The 24,704-nt window shown below is 49.3% G+C and overlaps 1 protein-coding gene and 2 non-coding genes across 3 annotated transcripts; all 3 read right to left on the minus strand.

Moving 5' to 3' along the window:
* Positions 1 to 7: 7 nt before the first annotated feature.
* skic3 (SKI3 subunit of superkiller complex) lies at positions 8 to 24,704 on the minus strand. Its single transcript, XM_084467766.1, is given in 42 exon segments — positions 8 to 231; positions 1,062 to 1,194; positions 2,658 to 2,791; positions 3,522 to 3,674; positions 4,801 to 4,971; positions 6,630 to 6,754; positions 7,776 to 7,827; positions 7,829 to 7,911; positions 8,261 to 8,372; positions 8,784 to 8,837; positions 9,116 to 9,188; positions 10,313 to 10,537; positions 10,987 to 11,110; positions 11,453 to 11,577; positions 12,186 to 12,263; positions 13,228 to 13,321; positions 14,236 to 14,377; positions 14,840 to 14,914; positions 15,141 to 15,209; positions 15,300 to 15,356; positions 15,454 to 15,515; positions 15,605 to 15,683; positions 15,827 to 15,974; positions 16,135 to 16,317; positions 16,571 to 16,673; positions 16,871 to 17,121; positions 17,877 to 18,001; positions 18,398 to 18,577; positions 19,045 to 19,171; positions 19,283 to 19,386; positions 19,883 to 19,969; positions 20,255 to 20,379; positions 20,687 to 20,785; positions 20,931 to 21,071; positions 21,231 to 21,339; positions 22,289 to 22,387; positions 22,719 to 22,865; positions 23,059 to 23,134; positions 23,403 to 23,494; positions 23,769 to 23,912; positions 24,095 to 24,195; positions 24,631 to 24,704. Coding segments are annotated over 41 exon segments (4,731 nt in total). The 5' UTR covers positions 24,185 to 24,195; positions 24,631 to 24,704; the 3' UTR covers positions 8 to 150.
* Positions 1,513 to 1,586, minus strand: AC3HAE_014178 (transfer RNA isoleucine (anticodon AAU)). The gene has a single exon. It is a non-coding gene; the product is annotated as a tRNA-Ile (tRNA).
* On the minus strand, positions 2,069 to 2,142 carry AC3HAE_014179 (transfer RNA isoleucine (anticodon AAU)). The gene has a single exon. It is a non-coding gene; the product is annotated as a tRNA-Ile (tRNA).

Raw genomic sequence — 24,704 nt, forward strand, 5'->3', positions numbered from 1 at the left:
AGACATTGTTTATTGGAGTTTGAGCGGAGGGCATGAGTCATGGAGGTAAGCAGGCGTCTGCCCCGTGGTTATTATTACCCAGATCCCGGGCTTCACACGGCTCTGGGGACATGTGACTCTTTTAATGCAGGGTATGTCTCTGGGGAAGGCTTAGGAAGACGAGGAGGTGAGATGTGAATACAAAGTCAGCAATCTCTGGTCCCCACTCCCTTTGGCGTGTTCCAGAAGAGTCTGTCCAAGAAGAACAGAAAGTAATTATTGAGCAGGTACACGCTCAACACAAATCATCACTACTACTACTACTGCTGCTACTACTACTACTACTACTACTACTACTACTACTACTACTACTACTACTACTACTACTACTACTACTACTACTACTACTACTACTACTACTACTACTACTACTACTACTACTACTACTACTACTACTACTACTACTACTACTACTACTACTGCTGCTGCTGCTGCTACTACTACTACTACTGCTGCTACTACTACTACTACTACTACTACTACTACTACTACTACTGCTACTACTACTACTACTACTGCTACTGCTACTACTGCAACTACTACTACTACTGCTACTACTACTACTACTACTACTGCAACTACTACTGCTACTACTACTGCTACTGCTACTACTGCTGCTACTACTACTACTACTGCTACTACTACTACTACTACTGCTACTACTACTACTACTACTGCTACTACTACTGCTACTACTGCAACTACTACTACTACTACTACTACTACTACTACTGCAACTACTACTGCTACTACTACTACTACTACTACTGCTACTACTACTACTGCTACTGCTACTACTACTGCTACTACTGCTACTACTACTACTACTGCTACTACTACTACTACTACTACTACTGCTACTACTACTACTACTGCTACTACTGCTACTGCAAGCAAGACATTCATAATTTGAGCAAGTCGTAAACTGTACCACCCCAGTGTATCCCTTTAAAAAAAGATATTTGATAAAAATACATTTTCTAGAATGATCTGTCTGCTTCCCCGCGGGCGGCAGCACTCACATCCATCAGCTCCTGGTCGTTCTTGGCGTGGAGGTGTTTGAGGAGGTACCAGCGTGCCACCTGCACCACGCTGCCAGCCTGCTCCCCCGCACAGGGAGGGTAGGCCAGTCTCTCCAGCTGGCGCCGGGTCTCCCTGTGGGGGGGGGGGGGGGGGGGGAGGAGTGAGACGTGACCCCTGGTCCCCAGAGACTGACGGCTATAGGTGTGATCTGGAGATTTAAAGGGCCGGCGGCGGGGACTTTTGGCTCCTGAGCTGCGTCACCGTGCGTTCCGTCGGCTGACCCAGCGATGCCGCGCTGGAGGACTGAGGCCCCGGTTACGTTACGCGGCCGAAACAAAACGCCACCGCCGACGAGCTAACACGATATCAGCCAGGGGTTCGTCCGACCGAGACGAAACGTTACCCACGGTGAAAATGTTACCCTTGAAGCAATGTGCTACAATAAGGATGTGGCCATTACGGGTATCGAACCCGCGACCTTCGCGTTATTAGCACGACGCTCTAACCAACTGAGCTAAACGGCCCGTGACAGGGAAGGAGGATAACACAGTAGAAAAGGACAAGAGGATAATATAAACTAAACAGTATCTATTATTCAGGTAAAGCGGCAATTAATGAAAAAACGACCTAACGACCACACGATGACTAGAAAGCAGAAGGATGAAGGCCCCGGTTACGTTACGCGGCCAGGGCCAAAACAAACGCCACCGCCGACGAGCTAACACGATATCAGCCAGGGGTTGGTCCAGCCGAGACATAACACGTGGGACGTTGGGGTTTTCTCCCTGGATTCAGTGCACTTCTGAATCCGGTTTCTTATTGATTATGGTTGATCTTGTTCTTCTTCAGTAATTTATTTTTATTTATTTTTAACGGCCACGTGACAGATCAAAAGGATAACACAGACTATACCACGTAAACAGTTTCCGAGCTCCACTTCTTTGACTGACCAATACTAGACACGGTGAAGTCGTTACCCATTGAAGCAACGTGCTACAAAAGTTCATGGCCATTACGGGTATCGAACCCGCGACCTTCGCGTTATTAGCACGACGCTCTAACCAACTGAGCTAAACGGCCACTCACTGACAAAAACAAGTAACCATTTTCATCCCTGGTGGCATAGTAGGACCCCTTTAAGAATCCCAATATTTGGAAAAATGTTTAAATATTTCGAATTTGTTCTTCTTTAGTAATTTAATTAATACAATTAATATAAATGGTTCTCTCTCTGCTCTGTCATGTAACTGATAAGGAAACTTCCAACTGACATACAGGCAAATTCATTCTTTTTTGCCAGAAGCTGCGTAAGACACTGAACGCCTCTGGCACTATTTTATGAAGTCTATGTTACAAGCCCACATGGTTGCCGTTTTTAGCCGTGCAAAAAAAAAAAAGAATTGCCGGAGGACCCCGGGATCTGACCAGTGACCTTTAGATCTCAGGTCTAACGCCCTCGCGACGCAGCTATTGGGCATGTGGCAAGCTCCGTTGAGACAACACATCCGTGATATTGTGTCTGAGGATTGCTATATTGAGGATCTCTGCTTCAAACACCAGAGACGGCACAGAGACCAGACAGCAGAGGCACCCACCTAGCCGCCATCTTTGTAGCGAACAGAAGCAGGGCCTGGAAGAGAAGCGCCATGGAGGAGGAGGAGGCCAGCTTCAGAGCCTCCGAAGTGGCTTCCAGAACGAGCTCATTCCACTCGTTGCCATGGACACCAGCCTGAGAGGGGACACACATAGACGGGAAGAAGAAAAAAAAAAATCCCTTTTAACTAATTTTAGATTTACGATTCCACATATAAAAATGACAAAATAATGTAATATCAGCCCTGCCAAGTAGTTGAATTACTAAAGAAGCCACATTTTTAATTCATGGGAAACATCGCAAACGTGAATTCATTTCACAGTCGAGAGACTCAGAAGCCCCGTTCTGATCGTCTGTTCAAAGAGGATAGGCAGCAGAAAGGCAGCATTAAAGGATTTATCCGCCAACGGCACACATCCAAATGTTCCGCAGTGAACCACGCACGAGTTCCCCAAATGCTCAGAGCTCCTGACAAAAAAGGAAAAACAAAACGCATGGCCCTCCTCTGCTGGCCTGGCTGCTTCCAGTTGACCTCGACTGATCTGACTGTGAGGCCAGCTGCCCTCCAGCCCGCCCGCTGACCTGCTCCTAACAACGTGACTCGATGAGGGCACGAGAGGCCTCGGGCCCTGCACTGCGCCGTGCCCACACTATCCACCAGTTACGTCACCACAGTCCCCTCCTCTGCAGAAGAAACGCATGAATGATCGCCCGGATCGTGAGACTAGTACAAAACTTCAGCGTTCCTGCTGGGCTTTGAGACTTCGGGCTCTGATGTAAAAACTCAGATCTAATTAAACATGTACTTGTGGGAGGGCCCTGATGGGGACGACGATGCGAGCTTGTTTACCACATGGACACTCACCATGCACGGCCCCAGAGCCAGCAGGGCCAGGCCCAGCAGGCTGGCTATCTGTGCACTGGGCAGGCACAGCTGGGAGGCCAGCTGCAGGCTCTGTCTGTAGGCCATCACGGCCTGGACCAGCAGGCCCTGGCTACGATACACCTCAGCCAGCCACTGGGGGAGAGAAGAGAAGAGAAAGAGTGATGAGAAGAGAGAGAGAGAGAGAGAGAGAGAGAGAGAGAGAGAGAGAGAGAGAGAGAGAGAGAGAGAGAGAGAGAGAGAGAGAGAGAGAGAGAGAGAAACAGACAGAGACACAGAGAGAGAGACAGAGTGAGAGAGACAGTGAGAGTAAGAGAGAAAGAAAGTGTGATAAGCAGGAGGGGAGGGAGCAGCAGCAGCAGCAGAGAGAGGCAGTGATGAGAGGAGAGGGAAGGTCAAAACGGGAGGATTACAAAGGCCAGGGGGACAGGGAGGGGTGGAAAAGAGACCAAGGAATGACGCGGACACAGACAGCCTTTCAGTAGCAGTTACTTCAGGCATCAATCTTATCACTACACTGCAGAAGTAGAAGAAACTAGAGACTGAGAAACTGAAAGTATTTCAACAGTCCGTTCTATCAGCAGGAGACGGTGTCCGTGGTTATAATAGCCAAAGTCATCTTTGCAGAGAAGGATGAAGAAGGGATGCCTTTGTGGGAGTTTGTGCGTCGTTGCTTTGCCCGATGTACAGTGAGCATGCAACGGTCTGAATCCACCCTTACGTTGTTTTATCTTCTAAGTTAACTTTTAGAATGGCTTATGGTACCCAACCACTCATTGATACATTTTTATTGCTAGATCTCAAATAATTACATTAAAAAAATATCCAACATTTCTTCTTTTAATGAATGCGCTCTCTGGCAGGCATTGAAATAACGTTTTGGAAAGTGGCCAATACACTATCATTATATTGTGTCTGTCTGATTGTCTATGCTTAGTTTTAGTTGTTTTGCAATGTTCGCCATGACGAGGACTCCCATTATGATGCACCTTCTAAGTGGAGCACTAACCTAGTGCTCCACTAACCTAGTGCTCCACTAACCTAGTGCTCCACTACGGGACAATAAAGGGCTCCACAATGGACGTGGAATCGGCTCATTTGATCTCCGCCGGGCTGTGTAGGTAGCGAGTGGGCGGAAGGTTTTCAGATCCATTTCAAAGCAACAAAACGGCCCTAAAATATTCATAAGCAGCGCGTCCGCCAGCAGCGCCGCCGCGCTAACGACAGAACTCGTTTTGAAACCCGAGGACGAGACGCTCACATGCCACGCCCCGAGGTCGGCGGGGTTGGCCATGACGCTGCTGCTGAGCTGCTCCAGGACGGGGTCCGGCAGCGCGGTGGCGCCACCCCCCCCGGCCAGCAGGAGGCGCTGGCACTGCACCCGCCGCAGGGACAGCACCGCGGCCGGGTGGTCGGGGGAGGCGCTCAGCACCTGGTGGGGGGGGAGGGGGAGGACACATCGACCGTCAGGAATCAACCATTCAAGGACATAACAGATGTGATCTGATCACGTTTTCTGATCCCATCGCCATTTAATTCATTACTCTTTATAAAACGGGTGGCTTAAATCAAGCGATCTGATTGGTTCCCAACTGTTGTATATTGAGCGTATACACACAGCTATGACGCCCGTTCAGTTTACAGAGTTCAGTATCACTCCGCGCCTAACTTGAACTGTTGTTTATTTATATATAAAAGCAATAGCATAGTTCACTGAAGCCTAAAAACATGTTGATTGCTGGAGAGGGTGGAAATGTTGTAAAGCAATAGGCACACGGTGAGTGAACTCGACAGTAGGCTAAAATGCCGGCGAACCGAGCTACCGTCTCTAGCCTTCTCTCTGAAGGACGCTACCGTGTGTTGCATAGCAACTGCCGTACACTTTGCAGGCAGCCAGGAGGGACTACTTTTTTGTATTTGTTAAAAATAAATGCTTTTCCGACTTTCTCGCTTTCTCAAAATTGAGGGTGTCTATGACTTTCATTTCGCCATACTTATGTAACGCTTTATAAAAGCAATAGATCACTTCAGTCAGTGAAATGTTCTCATTATACCACAGTTAAGGGGGTCGCGTCGGGACGGACAACGCCCCTTAACTGTGGTATAATGAGAACATAACACAGCCTGTTGTGAGCTATTGCTTAATTACATCACATTAACATTTACATTTAGGGCATTTAGCAGACACTTTCATCCAGAGCGACAATAAGTACATTGGTCAGAAGAAAGACTAACAACAATATATCGCTGTCGGTACAGAAAGGATGTTCATAGAACCTTACCACTTACAATCGCTAGGTTAATTAGGTTAATTACCTATTCCACATATACAGCAAAAATAGCTAGGATAAGATGCTAAACGATGCTAAGTGCTGTTTTTAAGTGCCAGAACATACAACATACAATAAGTGCTTGCGTTAAGTGCCTGGACGTCCAAACACAGAATAAGTGCATAAGAGGGGTGTTTACAGGAGTCAGGGAGGAGGAGGAAGAGCAAGCTGGACTTGCTGGATACACTTCAGCCCCGAAAGCACAACGAAGGGTCCATGAAGGGTTTCCTAGCCTGATCTAGCCTCTGTGTGTGTGTGTAGATTGTGTGACTGTGTGTGTGTGTGTAGATTGTGTGACTGTGTGTGTGTGTGTGTGTGTGTAGATTGTGTGACTGTGTGTGTGTGTGTGTGTGTGTGTGTGTGTGTGTGTGTGTGTGTGTGTGTGTGTGTGTGTGTGTGTGTGTGTGTGTGTGTGTGTGTGTGTGTGTGTCTCCCCCTACCTGTGCGTGCATGCGTGTGCGTGCGTGTGTGTGTCTCCCCCTACCTGTGCGTGAGTGCGTGCGCGTGTACGTGCGCGTGCGTACGTGCGTGTGCGCGTCTCCCCCTACCTGTGCGTGCATGCGTGCGTGTGTGTGTGTGACTGTGTGTGTGCGTGCGTGCGTGCGTGCGTGTATGTGTGTGCGTGTCTCCCCCTACCTGTGTGTGCGTGCGTGCGTGCGTGTGACTGTGTGACTGTGTGTGTGTGTGTGTGCGTGCCTCCCCCTACCTGTGTGTGTGTGTGTGACTGTGTGTGTGTGTGTGTGTGCGTGCCTCCCCCTACCTGTGTGCAGAGGGCCTCTGCCTCGTCCAGCCGGCCCCCCAGTGTGAGGCCGGCCAGCGCCTGCTGCAGCACCCAGGCCTCCAGAGCCGTCACCAGGGGCCTCTCCGCCTCCTCCACGCAGCGCACTGCCGCACACAACACACAACACACACACAACACCACACAGACAACACCACACACAACACACAACACACAGACACAACACCACACACAACACCACACACAACACACAGACACAACACCACACACAACACCACACACAACACACAGACAACACACACACAACACCACACACAACACACACACAACACCACACACAACACCACACACAGACACACAGACACAACACCACACACAACACCACACACAACACACAGACACAACACCACACACAAAACACCACACACAACACACAGACACAACACCACACACAACACACAGACACAACACAACACCACACACAACACACAGACACAACACCACACACACAACACCACACACAGACACAACACCACACACAACACACACACACAACACCACACACAGACACAACACCACACACACACACAGACACACAACACACAGACACAACACCACACAGCGGGGGGCCGTCCATCAACGGAGGCTCACAGCAACAGCAGTGTTTGTGCAAGTTCACACTTCACAGGAACTAGTTCAAGTTCAGTTCATACAAAAGAAAATAATTCATGTTCATAGTTCATCAATTCAGTTTTGAACTAGTTCATGTTCAGTTCATTAAGTTATTTTAGAAACCGAGGGAAAACTGTGGGAGTAAAGTAGTATTTCTGTGCTTATCTTTTAAATGAATCCTCTCCATTACCAGCTGCCCATCACTACCGTCTAAAATTGTTGTGGATATTATTTGCACACCTTTTTCATTCATCACATTTCATTAATACACAGGATCAGATGTTATAATCCCTTGTGCACCTTTTTCATTCATCACAACTAAGGCAGTAACTCTATTTAATAAACCGGTCATCTGGACCTAAGCAAGTTCAAGTTCTTTGGTTAGAAATATGTTCAGTTCAAAGTTAGATAGAAAAATGAACCAGTTAATTCAACAACACTGGACAGCAAACACCACATAACCTGAGCCGCGGCCCGAGCAGAGGAGAACCAGACCTTTGTCTGAGACCACGGCCATGAGCACGGGCTCCAGCCCGGCCGCGCGGGGGGGGGGGGGCGCCGCGGGACAGGAGGCGGGCGGCGCTCTCCGTGTGGCAGGCGGCCATCAGGCCGGCCCACGCCGCTGGATCGTCTGGGGCCGAACGGACGGACAGACACACACACACACACACACACACACACACACACACACACAGACAGACAGACAGGGAGCGGAGGGGTAGGAGGAAGGGGACGTGAGAGGACATGAACCAAGTTTTCACATGAGCAGAGAGCAATCTGTCCAGTGAACAAACAGAAGCCGCTTTAGACTTTAGACACAAAGTCAGTGGGGCAAGAAATTGTTTTCTTTATATTTTATATGTTATATTATTATAGTGTGTGTATAGTGTGTGTGTGTGTGTGTATAGAGTGTGTGTGTGTGTGTGTGTGTGTGTGTGTGTGTGTGTGTATAGTGTGTGTGTGTGTGTGTGTGTGTGTACCAGGACAGAGCAGCACTGCTCTCTGCATGGTCTTCAGGGCATTTCTATGCCTGTCTTCTCCAGAGTGTCTCCCGCCTGCCAGCTGGTTCACGCCACTGTACAACAGCGCCCTCTGCAGGCACACAGGAGAACTGCAGGCTCAAATGCAAGTTGGCAAGACCGAATAAAACGAGGCCAAATAATCAGCTATTCAAGAACCCGGCCAGCCCCACGGCGTCATAGAAAATATTTATTTTCCTAACTTAATAATTTAAACTGTTTGCTTGTTTTACTATGTACGTCACTCATGGAATCCACTGCACTCCTGGCAATCCCTTGAAGGAGGGACCCCCCCACTCTGCGTTCCTTCTCAACACTTTCTCCTTGCTAATAAGAGTTTTTTCTCACCCTCTGGGGGCTAGGGTAAGGGGGGGGTGTCATCAAAACACGGCCCGTCAAGCCTTTTGAGACCAACTGTGATTAAGGGCGATACAAATACTAGTTAATTGATTGAGTGTGACCCCTGTAGCGTCAGCACACGTACCTTCCCTTGTGTCATACTGGCCAGGCAGGCGACACGGCCGGCCACTGCTCCGCCCTGGGGACAAAAGAGACATGACCTGAATCACAACGACAGATGGCCCACACCCGTCTCTAATGCACTGGGGAGATATATATATATATATATATACACACACTTTTTTTAATGATATGATTTGGGTTGCGATACAGCAATTGGTGACCTGGATCTAATTATAGAACATGTTTTCCATTAGCTCTACTACTACGTGTGTGTGTGTGTGTGTGCGTGCGTGTGTGTGTGTGTGTCTGTGTGCGTGTGCGTGTGCGTGTGCGTGTGCGTGTGTGTGCGCTTACATTTGCTTTCTTGGGGCAGTACTGTGGGACCAGTCTGGACAGCAGAGCCCAGAGTGAGGGGTTTCCAGGATTGCTGTGATAATAAAAAATAAATAAACACAAAATAAATCTATCTATTAATATAACACTGTAATGATTTAGTACGAGTAAAGGCCAAAGTATACTACTCCGACTCCGTAATCCGACTCCGTAACCACGGAGACCCCTCGAGCAGTCACAGTTCTCCGTCGGGATGTCGGAAACGCGATGCAATGCGCCGCCCGATCGATCTCACATGCTGACTACTGACCACGTAAATAGTGTTGAAGATAAACCTCCAAAGCCTTTCAAATCTTATTTGGTGTTTTATTGGTCCTTAACGTGCAAAGTAAACAAAGTACAAAGTAAATAAGGTGCAAAGTCAAGCCGGGGAAAGTGATTCCGTAAATGTTTTTTTTAGAGGACCAATCACAGCGCTTGCCGTCTCCGTCCGTCTCCGTTTCCTCGACGGATACTTAAAAAATATTGGATGCGCACGTAGAGCTATGGAGAGGGTCTCTGTCAGGCTCTCCGTCGACGGAGAGGGCTCTGGTAAATGGTAAAATAGTAAATGGTTCTCATTTATACAGCGCTTTTATCCAAAGTGCTTTACAGCGTTGACTGACATTCACCCATTCATTCATGCACACATTCACCACACACCGACGGCGCAGTCGACCACGCAGGGCGACAGCCAGCAGGTCAGGAGCAGTCAGGGGGAGGCGTCTCGCTCAGGGACACCTCCACACTCCGCTAGGAGGAGGAGCCGGGGAACGAACCAGCGACCTTGCGGTTACCAGCCGACCCGCTCTGCCTCCTGAGCTACTGCCGCCCTCTCCGTGTCTACGTAGTACGGCACTTTAGGGAGTAGTATAAACCCGCCTTAAGGTACGCCCCGATAACTAAACCACAACGTGAACACAGTTGAAAGGTGACCCCCTGCTCAGTGGCGGTTCTAGGGGGGGGCCAGTGCCCCCATAACTCTGAGTCCGGCCCCCCCTGTGCCCCCCCCCGAACGAGCCAACCCCACCCCCCGTCAACAATCGCGCCCGCAACAGCGCTTGTCCGCGATCCCCCCCCCCTACAACAATTGGGTTTGTGCCCCTCTAACAGAAAAGCCGGCCCCATCTCGGCCCCCCCATTAAAACCGGTCTAGAATCGGCACTGCCGCTGCTGCACCTGTGCACGGCCCGGGCGGCCTCCCGCTGCACGCCGCTGTGGTCGCCCTGCAGGGCCAGCAGGGCGCAGGTCAGCAGGCAGCGCTGCTCCACGGCGCCCCCGGTGGCCGTGCCCTGCTTCAGCAGCTCGGCGAGGGCGGCGGCGGCCAGCGTGGCGTCGCCGTGGTCCAGGCCCAGCGCACACAGACACAGCAGGGACTCCGGGACGGGCTCCTTCAGCATGGAGCTGGAGGAGGAGGAGGGAGGAGTTAGGACCTAGGGCTAGTGGAGCTGGAGGAGGAGGAGGAGGGAGGAGTTAGGACCTAGGGCTAGTGGAGCTGGAGGAGGAGGAGGAGGGAGGAGTTAGGACCTAGGGCTAGTGCTTGGCACACACACACACACACCACACCTTCAGCTACACACACACACACACACACACACACACACACACACACACACACACACACACACAGTTACCTACACACACACACACACCTTCTCCCACAACTACACCTACACACAGTAAGTAGTACTGTTAAAGAGAACACAGACTCTTATTATCCTTGTTGAATCATCATCACATCTACCAGTTAAAGACGACACTCAGGCAAGGCTTACTCTAACTCTAACTATGTCTGGTAGACGTGATAAAAGAGGGGCTGCACGCTGCACAGCTCCGCGGGGCGGACCACTGACCATCTGAAGAGCAGCGTCTTGGCCGAGTCCAGGCTGCCCAGCCGGTGCTGCAGCAGGGCCAGCGCCGTCAGCGTGTAGGCCTTCTCCCTCTCACTGGAGGCCACGGCCAGGGCGCGCTCGTAGGCTGACACACACACACACGGACACACAGACACACACACACACACACACGCGCACACACAGAGACACACAGACACAGACACACAGACACGCACACAGGCACACGCACACGCACAGACACAGACACAGACACAGAGACACACACACACACACACAGAGACAGAGACAGAGACAGAGACAGAGACACACACACACACACACACACACACACACACACACACACACACACACACACACACACACACACACACACACACAATAATCAACACAATGAGAAACTGTGCGTGTCAGTACCCGTCAGACAGTAATCAGCTGCTGCGCTGCGGCGGCGGCGGCGGCGGCTCACCGCTGATGCTCTCCGGGACGTGTCCTGCCCGGCAGTGGGCCAGAGCCAGGCCGGCCAGGTCGTGGAGCTCCTGCAGCGGGGTGGACGAGTAGACGCGCACCGCCTCCTCCCACTGGCCCGTGGCGCTGGGGGGGGGGGGGGGACCGGACAGCAGCGTTAGACACCAGCGCGCTCCATACAGAACCACCACTGCTGGTGAGTGCATCCGTTTAGGAAAAAACACTGAAATGTGTGTCTCTGTGAGTTGTATTGACTGCTTTACATCTGACAGACTTGAACCCCCGCCACACTGGTGGAGCCCGGGAACTACGCTGCACACCGAGTCCTTATGTTAACGAGAACCTGGGTACCTGTACCCGGGCCTCTGAGCACCTGTTGGAGTGCGTACCTGTGTGTGTACTGTGAAGTGTGTACCTGTGTGTACTATGAAGTGTGTACCTGTGTGTGTACTGTGAAGTGTGTACCTGTGTGTACTATGAAGTGTGTACCTGTGTGTGTACTGTGAAGTGTGTACCTGTGTGTACTATGAAGTGTGTACCTGTGTGTGTACTGTGAAGTGTGTACCTGTGTGTGTACTGTGAAGTGTGTACCTGTTGAACTGCTGGTGAGTGCATCCGTTTAGGAAAAAACACTGAAATGCGTGTCTCTGTGAGTTGTATTGACTGCTTTACATCTGAGCGAGACCAGTACAAACTGTCAGTCACTATCAGGGGCTGGCGGAGCGGTGAGTTACCACAGCGCGCGGCCGAGGCTGCCCAGAGCGAAGGCCAGCTCGTCTGTAGGAGGCAGGGACTGGAGCAGCTTCACCGCCCTGGGGTTCAACACACAGCAACGCGTTACACGTCTACACAAAGAGCCCACTACCTGAAGAAGAGCCCGACAACACGTTACACAAAGAGCCCACACACTACCTGAAGAACAGAACAACAACACGTTACACAAAGAGCCCACACACTACCTGAAGAACAGCCCGACAACACGTTACACAAAGAGCCCACACACTACCTGAAGAACAGAACAACAACACGTTACACAAAGAGCCCACACACTACCTGAAGAACAGCCCGACAACACGTTACACAAAGAGCCCACACACTACCTGAAGAACAGAACAACAACGCGTTACACGTCTACACAAAGAGCCCACACACTACCTGAAGAACAGAACAACAACGCGTTACACGTCTACACAAAGAGCCCACACACTACCTGAAGAAGAGCTCGACAACACGTTACACAAAGAGCCCACACACTACCTGAAGAACAGAACAACAACACGTTACACATCTACACAAAGAACAGAACAACAACACGTTACACGTCTACACAAAGAGCCCACACACTACCTGAAGAACAGAACAACAACACGTTACACGTCTACACAAAGAGCCCACTACCAAATTGGCAAATTGTATGAGATTACGGCTACAGGTTAAAATATCACATCCATGATTTTCTTATTTGCCAAAGTGACATAATGCCAAAGGTAGAGGTAAAGAAATGAGACCGACGTGCAGAAGTTCAGCAGATTTTTGGGCTTGAACGTCACACATACGCCATACATACATAAGGCATAAGGGGGGGGGGGGAAGAGAGAGAGAGAGAGAGAGAGAGAGAGAGAGAGAGAGAGAGAGAGAGAGAGAGAGAGAGAGAGAGAGAGAGAGAGAGAGAGAGAGAGAGAGAGAGAGAGAGAGAGAGAGAGAGAGAGAGAGAGAGAGAGAGAGAGAGAGAGAGAGAGAGAGAGACAGACAGACCGAGAGAGAGAGCACTGTTACCTCTGGTAGGCCTGCAGTGCCTGTGTCTTCAGCTGCAGGTGTTCGTTGAGGAAGCCCAGCATGATCAGGGCGTCGGGGTCGGTCTGGATCCTCTCTGGGGAACAACACCGAGACACGAGACAACCGGAGCGGTCACACCTCACCCAGACACCGCTGCTCAAGCGGACGTTTGTTTGCAGTCATTACTTTGCTCCTAAAGGACTATCGTAACGAGCTGAGCCCGTCCAGCCGCCACTGAATCACCGCCAGTATCTAGAAGGTGGGATCTATAGCTCCTGGTCCGTCGCCAGGATATAATTCAATTTCTGGACAAAAATGATGACTGCAGTGAAAAAGTTGCTGAGCGCAGACTTGAACCCCCGCCACACTGGTGGAGCCCGGGAACCACGCTGCACACCGAGTCCTTCTGTTAACGAGAACCTGGGTACCTGTACCCGGGCCTCTGAGCACCTGTTGGAGTGTGTACCTGTTGGAGTGTGTACCTGTTGCAGTGTGTACCTGTGTGTGTACTGTGAAGTGTGTACCTGTTGGAGTGTGTACCTGTGTGTACTGTGAAGTGTGTACCTGTGTGTGTACTGTGAAGTGTGTACCTGCGTGTACTATGAAGTGTGTACCTGTGTGTGTACTATGAAGTGTGTACCTGCGTGTACTATGAAGTGTGTACCTGTGTGTGTACTGTGAAGTGTGTACCTGTGTGTGTACTATGAAGTGTGTACCTGTGTGTGTACTGTGAAGTGTGTACCTGTGTGTGTACTGTGAAGTGTGTACCTGTTGGAGTGTGTACCTGAGTGTGTACTGTGAAGTGTGTACCTGTGTGTGTACTGTGAAGTGTGTACCTGTGTGTGTACTGTGAAGTGTGTACCTGTGTGTGTACTGTGAAGTGTGTACCTGTGTGTGTACTGTGAAGTGTGTACCTGTTGGAGTGTGTACCTGAGTGTGTACTGTGAGGTGTGTACCTGTGTGTGTACTGTGAAGTGTGTACCTGTGTGTGTACTATGAAGTGCGTACCTGTGTACTTGCTGAGGGCCACCTGTGCGGCGGACACGGCGTTCATCTGGACGATGTTGTAGCGGTACAGCTCAGAGTCCCGGTTGCTTTTGTCCAGCAGGGTGGAGCACACCCAGAAGGCGTAGCCCTTCACGCCCTCCGTCTGGGGAACCAGGAGACACCGTCACGGAACCACAAGTAGAACCTCACAACACAGCTGTACCAATACGACGGGCTGGCCCTGGATCCTGTGCGGTACACCTGTGTTGTGCTATTCTGTGTCAGGAGGATAAGTATAGGAGTATAAGTTCCTTTAGGTCGGGTCGGAGTCCCGACGTGGCTATCAGAGACTGTTGATCTTAAATACACTTTCTAAAATGCTTTTTTTTTTTTACTTTGCCTTTATTTTCTATCTATTTTACTTACCTATTATTTTATTTTATTGTATGACAATGTTTATATGTGAAGCACTTTGAGTCTGCCTTGTGTATGAAAAGTGCTACATAAATAAAGTTGCCTTGCCTATACCAATATTACTTTCCGAAGGGCAGCACCTGGAAGCGTGTAATTCTCCCCCTGACCACAAGGTGGACACCGATAGAGTGTGAGTTGAAGGTGAGCTCACGTGGGTGCTGAGCTCCGTCGTGTGCCTGAAGAGGTCCATGGTGTCGTAGCTGCCCACCGCCTCCGCTATCAGGGCCTGGCAGGAAGGGACCAGAGGTACAGAATTAAAGACGCAACGTTGGATAGAACAGAGAGGGAAGGACATGGAGCATGGGACCACAGGTTGGACTCTAACCTCGCTGGCTCAAAGGGATATTCACTACATGTTTAGCTTGGATGGGGCCACAGAGGCACCCCTGAATCAAAGGCCCACGCTGAGGCGTCTGATGGATGATACCGCTGACACACGTGTGATCCAATACCTGTCCGATCCAGCAGTTCACGTACAGCGGCTCCAACGACTGGGCTACTTTGAAGGCCTCGTGTGACAGCTGCGGAGCAAGAAGAGAACTCATCCGTTGTATTCGCTACAGAAGGCAATGGTTACCATTGTTTTCTTTGTTCAAATATACAATAATTACCTCTAAATTCTCCTTCTTCAAATAGAGTGTACCGAGATTGGTCCAGGCCGTTACGTTCTACACAACAGGGGACAAAGTCAACAATAGAAAATCTGTGATTTCACGTTGCCGGCAGTAATCATCACCACATGAATATATAGAACAATTTACTCACATTAGGTTCAACTTCAACTGATTTTATGAAGCTGTGTTGAGCCAGGGCGAAGTTCTCAAGACCTGGTGAAAAAAAAAAAAAAAAAAAAGTATAATTCAGACCTTGACTTGAAGACGATGACGCACAGTATTTACATGAAGCCCTTGATTACCTTTGCTCATGGCGATCACTCCCAGGGCGTTCCAGTAGCTATAGTTCCCACTGTCCATCATGATCGCCTTTTTAACACACTAAAGAGAATATAGGTAGAATTAAAAAATAAACAAGCAAAGCCCAACAGATATGAGAGTGTTCCCAATAACACAGACTCCCCCATCCAAACCTTGTGGACACGGAGCTGTTCATGTACAGACTAAAAAGGGAAGGCCGCTACCTGCTGGGCCTTCTCCAGAAGCAGGGCCTGGCCACCGTTGTCCCCCTCTGCAGGGCAGGGGAGGCTGGCCTGACGATGGTAATTGAGTCCCAGGTCGTACCACAGGCTGGGGGCTTCAGGCATCAGCTTCAGAGCGCGGCCGTAGCACCTGAAGAGCACGGTCAAGGGAGGCGAGGAGTGGGTCAGGCGTGGATGAAAGCCACCGATTTTCATAACGGCTTGTAACGGCTGATCACTCACACCTGGTGGTGTGATATGGGACCTTTAAAAGGGGGGGGTTATACAGAGGGCCGTGCTGCTGGTCGTACCTCTCGCCCACTTTGAGGGTCTGGGCCTGGTTGAGCAGGTGGTTCTGGGTAGAGGGTTCCAAACCGGCCAGCGGGCCTGGCATCAGAACCCGGGCTCTGTTGGGGGACACGGCGCTGACCGTGGTGCAGGCGTCTCCCAGCAGCTTCCACAGGCAGGACAGGTCTGGACGGAGCTCCACCGCCCTGACGGGGGGGGGAGAGGAGGACGGAGCATCTCATCATCTCATCACCGTACATCAAACGGCACCTTATCTCTCCTTCTCTTGTACCTTTTAAATAAATGAGATTGTATTGTACCGCTGCTACGATGACCTCATTTCCCCCCGGGGATAAAGAAAGTTATCTATCTGTTATCTATCTATCTGTCTATCTATCTTAACCTCCACTGTGATGCAATGGTCTGAGCGAGCCTTGTGTAACCCGTTCCTCCCGGTACCTGAAGTGGCTTCTGATGGCCTGCTGAATGAGGTCTACGGCGCTGCCGTCTCGGTAGTCTTCCAGTAACCCTTTGGCCAGGGACAGGAGACACTCTCCCAGACCTGGAGGAGGATCAGTTACCGTACGCCGAAATAATATCATATACGGTAAGGCACACACACACACACACACACACACACACACACACACACACACACACACACACACACACACACACACACACACACACACACACACACACACACACACACACACACACACACGGACACACACGGACACACACGGACACACACAGTACCTTTGAGGGCGGGGACGTAGTCCTCCCTGGCGGTGATCAGCCGGTACTCGGCGGCGGCCTCCTGGAACTTGCCCAGGGTCTGCTTGATGGAGGCCGCCTGGTACAGGCTGTAGACGGAGGCGGGCTGCAGCGCGTGGGCCTTCCCGAACGCCTTCAGCGCCGCCGTGAAGCTCCGGCGGTTCAGGTAGGCCTCGCCCAGACACTCCCAGCACACCCAGTCCTCCGGGTCGGCCCGCAGGGCCGACTGGAGGCTGAGGGAGGAACACACACATGGAAAATTAGGAAATCAATATTTGGGATTTTGAATGTTGCTTTTGGCCTAGATCTACAACCTAGCCCTTTAGTGGCTATATTTGGGGTTGACGCTGCGATAGCCACTGGCAAGAAAAATGTTATTGCTTTTGCAACTCTGATTGCGCGAAGGAGAATACTTTTAGAATGGAAATCCCAATTACCACCGAAGGCATCAATGTGGCTTTCTGATATGATGATGTTTTTAAAAATTGAAAAAGTTAAATACTTTCTTAGAGGATCAACCAAAAAATTTCTACAAAGTATGGGACCCCTTACTGGTTTATTTTGACAAACTTGCAACTCTCCCCTCTCATTAGTAAACAAGCTTCAACGTAAAGTACTTTAATCTTGGGATAATTAATTATTATTATTTTTTTTTTGTATGTATTTTTTTTATTATTTTTTTTATTTTTATTATTATTATTATTTATTTATTTTCTTCACCGGCACAGGGATTGTTAGGGTTGGATGGGGTTTATAAAAATGTAAATTGTTAAAATGCTGTGTAATTCTTGTTACATTGTACACTGTCGCCAAAAGAATTGTAACCACTGTGAAACATTACAACCTGTATGACATTGTACATCTGTTTTAACAACAATAAAAATACATGTAAAAAAACAAAAACAAATGGAAAATTAAAGGACCGGATCTGGAGGCAGAAATGTGACCGGGAAGAGGAGGGGGGGAGGGGGGGGGGTGAGTTACGTACTCCGCTATGGCCTGGGGCTGCTGCCCGACCTTGAGGTGATACAGGCCTCGTCTCATCCACGCCCACTTGGCGGACCCAGGGGTGGAGTCGTCGATCACTGCCTGGAGCACGGCCAGAGCGGTGTCCTACGCACGGAGAGCGAGAGAAAGAGAGAGAGAGAGAGAGAGAGAGAGAGAGAGAGAGAGAGAGAGAGAGAGAGAGAGAGAGAGAGAGAGAGAGAGAGAGAGAGAGAGAGAGAGAGAGAGAGAGAGAGAGAGAGAGAGAGAGAGAGAGCGGGATGAGTGACAGCTGAACCAACGCCGAGAGAGCGGTGTCAGCGCCGTGTCCCCCAACAGAGCCCGGGTTCTGATGCCAGGCCCGCTGGCCGGTTTGGAACCCTCTACCCAGAACCACCTGCTCAACCAGGCCCAGACCCTCAAAGTGGGCGAGAGGTACGACCACCATGATCCATAACCCCAGCCATAGACGGCCCTCTCAACGCTGCGTTGGGATGGAGGGCGGGCTCTCTGCGGGGCCCTCACCATGTCTCCCTGCTCCATGCTGAGGTCCACGGAGGCGGCCCCGGACTCCTCGTCGCCGGCGTCCAGCTCGAAGGCCTTCTTGTAGCAGCCGCGGGCGCGGCCGCCGTCGCGGGCCACCGTCCGGTAGTAGTGGCCCAGGTAGCGGTACACGCAGCCCAGGTGAGGGTCCAGCTTGGCGGCCTGAGGAACACATTGATGACAGCCCATCAGTGTGCATCGTGATGACCAAAACCCAAACGCAGTAGAAACAATGGGACATGGATGCTTTTTTTTTTTTTTTTTTACATTAAAGTAATTTGTTTTAAGTGACTCCAAAAGCACTTTGTGGTTACATATTTTAAAAAGGGACCATAAGGAAAACTATTTTGCTTGAAATCTTCTCTCAAACACATTCTGTCGTGTAGACGCTGGTTTAAGGCCACAGGGGTACTAGTGCTCTGCAGCAGAGGGAAAGGTCTCAGGTTCTGAAAGAGTCTCGCTTGTTGAGGACGGGCGGGGTGTGGAGCAGAGCATATAGCATTTTTCTCGCAGATCTTGCATCTTGTACCTATAGTTGGTACAAGTAAAAAGAAAAGAAAAGCCAGTAACGATGGACTAGAGGAAGAAGGTGACCCTTGACCCTCCTGGAGCAGCAGCGCCGTGCCAACCTTGAGCAGATGAGTGTGGGCCTTGCTCCGGTCCGTGCGGCTCTCCTCTCCCATGTCCCAGTAGAGCTTTCCCAACAGGAAGAAGCTCTCCCCACCGTCCAGGCCCTGGGCTGCAGCCTGCAGGAAACTACAGCAGGAGAGAGAGAGCGTTTACAAGGACACCGGCCTGTTCAACCACACGGTACAACCAGCCAGGTGCGTTCACACTGAAGCACTAGCTCCACCCGGGCCTGCCCACCTCTGCTCCGCCAGGTGGAGCTGTCCCTGGGCTGCCTGCACCAGGCCTCTCAGAGCCAGCCCCTGGCTGAGCTCTGGACTGGAGCCCAGCAGCTCGGAGGAGACCTGGGGACGAGCCAGAGACATACAGAATAATGCATCTATATAATGAATCTATATAATGAATCTTAATGATGAATCTATATAATGAATCTATATAATGAATCTATATAATGAATCTATATAATGCATCTATATAATGAATCTATATAATGAATCTATATAATGAATCTATATAATGAATCTATATAATTAATCTATATAATGAAGCATCTTAATAATGAGTCTATATAATGAATCTATATAATGAATCTTAATGATGAATCTATATAATGAAGCATCTTAATAATTAATCTATATAATGAATCTATATAATGAAGCATCTTAATAATGAGTCTATATAATGAATCTATATAATGAATCTTAATAACAAATCTTAATAATGCCAAAGTTGTTTTTTTTACCATGAGGTCTTACATAAAGTGTGTTTCTGAAGCTATTGCAACCATCGCATGTGCTTCAAAGGACATGGAGCACATCTTAAACCACCAGGACTCATCACCTGTAGAGCTTGGTCAGCCTGCCCTTTGTTCAGATAGGCTCGCCCCTTCAAAGCTTTCAGGACGGTGTCCGTTTCAGCACCGGGGATCTGAAACCAAAAGTCGACAGCATATTAAATGAAATAACAATTGGCTTGATTGTAAGATTCAAGCAGCGCACTAAACAATATCTAATGCCTTATATAAACTCAGTGTGACTCAGCTTGCTGTCAAGTTCCACAATCTGGGTTGTTAGAAACAATAGGAGAATGAAATAATTGACCAAATGAAAATCTCAGATTTACTGCTACACGTTTCTGTGGCAGACTGGATCGACGAATCAGCCCCCAGTATTGACTGTTGTGACGTCCAACTGAAAGCCCTGAAGGTCTGACCTGCTTGAGGAGCTCCAGGGCCTGGTCCGCAGCCTGGGCGTCCCCACTCCGGACCAGGGCCTCCAGCCTCATCCTCAGCAGCTTCATCCTCACGTCCTCATCTCCCGACACACACAGGGTCAGACCTGAAGCCCGACCACACACACACACACACACACACACACACACACACACACACACACACACACACACACACACACACACACACACACACACACACACACACACACACACACACACACACACACACACACACACAGTGCATCGGTTCTCTGATCGTGGATCAAAGGCTTCCCTGATAAAAGGCAGATCTAACAGCGTGTTACTTCTACACCAGCACTGTGATCATAACTGTGTCGGCTCGAAAAGCCAATCAAACTTGTGTTTGTCTTTTGTCCCGGAACAGTTGTGGAGACCCAGGCGTTGCTGTACCTCGGGAGCAGGACAAAGCGCTGTCACTGTATCGGTGCAGCCTGAGCTGGGCCCGGGCCAGACTGCACCACCCGCCGGTGGAGCCCGTCTGCTGCAGGCCTGAGTGAACAGAGGCCTGGGAATCAGTCCCCCAGCGCGGACAGCGCAGGCGGTGGTAGGAAACCAGCCCTGTGCGGTTGACTATGAATGCAATAATAAATAGCTGGTGAACAAATACGCCCCGTCGGTCGGCGTGGGAGCTCACCTTGTGCCAGGCTCCTGATGGCCTCTTGATATTTGCCTTCCTGCAGCGACTTGGTGCCCATACCAACGCGGGCCAGACCATTGTTTGGGGACATTTCCAGGAGCTGAGAGAAACAGCTGCCAGCTTCCTCTGTCTGGACGTCTAGAAACAAAAACAACATGTGAGGACAATCATATGACGTGTCGACCTTTACCGACTAACCTCTGCTAGACGCCGAGGATGACACAAATAAGTCTTACAAAGTGCACCTGAGGTTCATGGTCACATGGAGGTTCTGATAGAGCGTGGTGAGGCGGTTACCTGTGTTGAGGTGGTGCAAGCACAGGACCTCCAGGGGGTAGCTCTGACGGGGGTAGAGGGACAGCATGGACTGGCATGCCTCCTTCATCTTGGCCTCCTCTCCTGGAAGCTGCAGAGCATCACGACAAACAGAGATATTGTTTCTGGCATGAGGGGGCCCTAAACTCTTGTTTGGCACTTCTTATTCCTTAAAGATTACTGTTGGGCAATCTTCCAATTAAACAGTAAATCAAGGATGTATAACATTATTACGGTGTCCATAACAATATCAACCCTTTTAACAATGTTTTACACTTATTAGAATTTCTCCTGCCACTGATCTGGTGTCGTGCTTACTTTCAGCTGTTGTCATTTGAGAACAGAGAATTTGATGTCAGCCAATCAGTGGGTTGTGCTTCAGCAGGAGGCCCAAGCCTATGACAGTGGAGGTGCTGAAATGGCAGCTAGTGCTATATTATCTGCATCGGCGTACATGCAGAACAGGGACAACAAACACGAGACACGATGCTATTGCTGCGCTCAAGCTGGCTGGCAACCTTACCCACTCTCCCGGTGAAACTGCTCGTCAAAATCACCCCCTTTGAGGCCACCGATAATAACGCTAATAATAATAACGATGATTTAATTATTTCCAACGGCTTAGGGGCCTGGCCTAGCCTACTAACAAAAAGTTTTAGCAACAAGCTTATGAAGGTCATAATTCATTGCTAGTCTATCACTCAAACATGCCCAGTAGCCTTATAATTGATTGGTTAATGGGTTTATTATCTATGAAACAAGAACAGGGACAGAACGTTATTTTGTGACCATGGCTCCCCCCTGTGGCAGAAGAGAGCATAGCGGCAAACGGCACATTTGAAAAAAGACGCTATAAGATGCGCTCTTGATAAATTATGCTACTTTTTTTACGGTTTATCTGTAAATAAATATCGCAATGTTTTGGGAAGAGGTTTTAAAATATCGATACCACCGAACCCTTCAGAGACACACCTCCGACAGGACTTAAGGCCTTAACTCTAAGTAATTTAAATTTAAGGTCTTAAGTTCTTAGGCCTAACCTTAGAGAGACAGCTGATGTAGTCCGCAGAGAGCCTCCGGTGGTCCTCCCCCGGGGCGGGGCAGGTCAGGGCCATGGCCCGCTCAAAGGCGGTGAGCAGCTGGATTCAGGGAGGACAAGCAATGACATCTTCAGCTCTAAGGAGCAGGCATCGTGTGATTCACCCAGAGTGCAGTGGCCGCTCTAATGAGGGGACCTGATATCCGAGCGCTCATTCATTTGGATCTGAACTGATATCAGTACAGATACTCTGTTGGCCAGCATATGATCCAACCTGTGTCTTTATGATTCTCAAGGAGAAGGTGATTTTTCACAAAATGTCACGAACATAATGGTATATAAAATAATAATAGTTCATTAAAACCGCATGTTAATAATAATAATAATCTTATAATGAGGAATTGTGAAGCTGAATATAGGGGAAGTCGTACATGCTGTTGCGTTTCATTGTCGGCCTGTTGTGTCTCCACGCAGCCTGACAAGTCTGTGACCATCTGCTGCCACAACTGCAGCAGCTCAGCCTTCTGCACAGCATCTTCCTCCTTCAGCTGGATGAACTGCAGCCAGAGCCTGGCCAACTACGCACACACACACACACACACACACACACACACACACACACACACACACACACACACACACACACACACACACACACACACACACACACACACACACACACACACACACACACACACACACACACACCTTAATTTACAATCTTTGTCATTGGTTGCTTGGAGTTGAGCATATGTTTCATTAGTATTGTACCTTTAAATGTTCCTTGTCGGACTGATAGCTTTCCGTTAATTTCTTGATCACCTCGTAACATTTAGTTTTGTCCGAGCTGTGAATGGAAAGAATGAGGATTGACAACAATAGGTCAGGTGTATCACACCACTCAATACGTATCGTTAACTAGCCGTGCAGCCAAGGGTAAAGCAAATACAATTAAAAAAGAAACCAAGAAACAACATTGGAACAGCCAAAAAAAAACTGAGAAAAAGCGGTGAAGTGGTGAGGTGAAGTGGTGAGGTGAAGTGGTGAGGTCGACGGTGCGTCTGGTGGCGTGGGGAAGGGTTCTGAGGAAGGCTTTGCTCCTCATCAGGACCCACCTCGCGTACAGCTCCACGAGCTTCTGGTAGACGTCAGGTAGCTCCGTTTTGAAGTCCCACTGGTCGGTCTTTTCATACAAATTAGCTAAGCCCTGAAACACAAAAAGCAATCAGGCACTTCAAAGCAGGGGCTTGTTGTGGTCACATCACAGGCAGAATCTCCAGTCTTGTTTTGAGAGACCAAATTAAAACTGGAACATTAAAAGGCAATCTGAGTAATTCATCCGGAGGGGACACGATCTGCATATAAACCTAACAAGACGCATCAAACAAATAAATGTCAACCCTTAATTTGTGGCGAAAGAGATCTGGCACATGATAGATAAGAGCATAACCTTTAAGAACTTCGTGTTTTTCCTCCTTTACCTGCCATGCGAGTAACTGCTGGGGTTCAAGCTCCAGGGCCTTTCTGTACGCTGTCTGAGCCTGATCCGGCTGCTCCAGCTCACTGGCCGCCAGGCCGATGAACACCCAGGCATTATAGTTCCCCTTCTCAAGCTTCAAGACAGCCTAAACAAAGCAATGGGCGAGGGAGAGTCAAGAGGTAAAAACAGTAGTGTTAGCAAGGAGAACCAAGGAATAAACCAAAACATTGAAGCATTGCATGCAAGCTGTTTATAAATCTGTAAACGTTGTTAATACCTCTATGCTTTATGGGGTACCTTATGTAGTAAGACATGCACTCTCCTTACCTTGCAGTGCTTTAAGGCCTCTTTGAACTCCTTGTTTTTGATGGCCTCTCGGGCACTCTTCAGTGCAGCTTTCACCTCTTTAGTAGACATCCCGCAGTGATCTACAGAACAGATCAAAGCCCCAGGACAAGATTAACACACTTCACAGTCTGATAATGACCGTATTTAATCTTATGAAACATAGTTTAATCTGAGCCTTAAGTTAAAAGCGATGGTTTCGTTTTCAAAACAGGTGACAACACATAGTTCTAAAAAAAACAAACAAAGGCATACATTTGAATTACAAGAAAAAAAAAACAATAAAAAGTATGGATTCATTCATTTGTTTGAATACTGTTAATGCGATCTTTATGTAATGTCATCATTGTGTCTGAGTCACTATCTGTACACACCAAGTTACTGGTTAGCCTGAGAAGCTAGTTCAAGTGTACATACGACTAGTTATTCAAAGTAAACACATGACCAACCCGTTCAAACCTTTAAATAACATAGACCTTAGACTTGTACGTGTGAGAGTAGCCCTTTAGTGAGTCCACCTGTTAGTCTCTGCCCTGTGAACGATGTGTGAGCTGAGGTGCAGAGTCGAGCCGGGACGTTCTGCTGCTGCGGC

Source organism: Micromesistius poutassou (assembly GCF_964030765.1).
Source record: "Micromesistius poutassou genome assembly, chromosome: 5".
Taxonomy (NCBI): domain Eukaryota; kingdom Metazoa; phylum Chordata; class Actinopteri; order Gadiformes; family Gadidae; genus Micromesistius; species Micromesistius poutassou.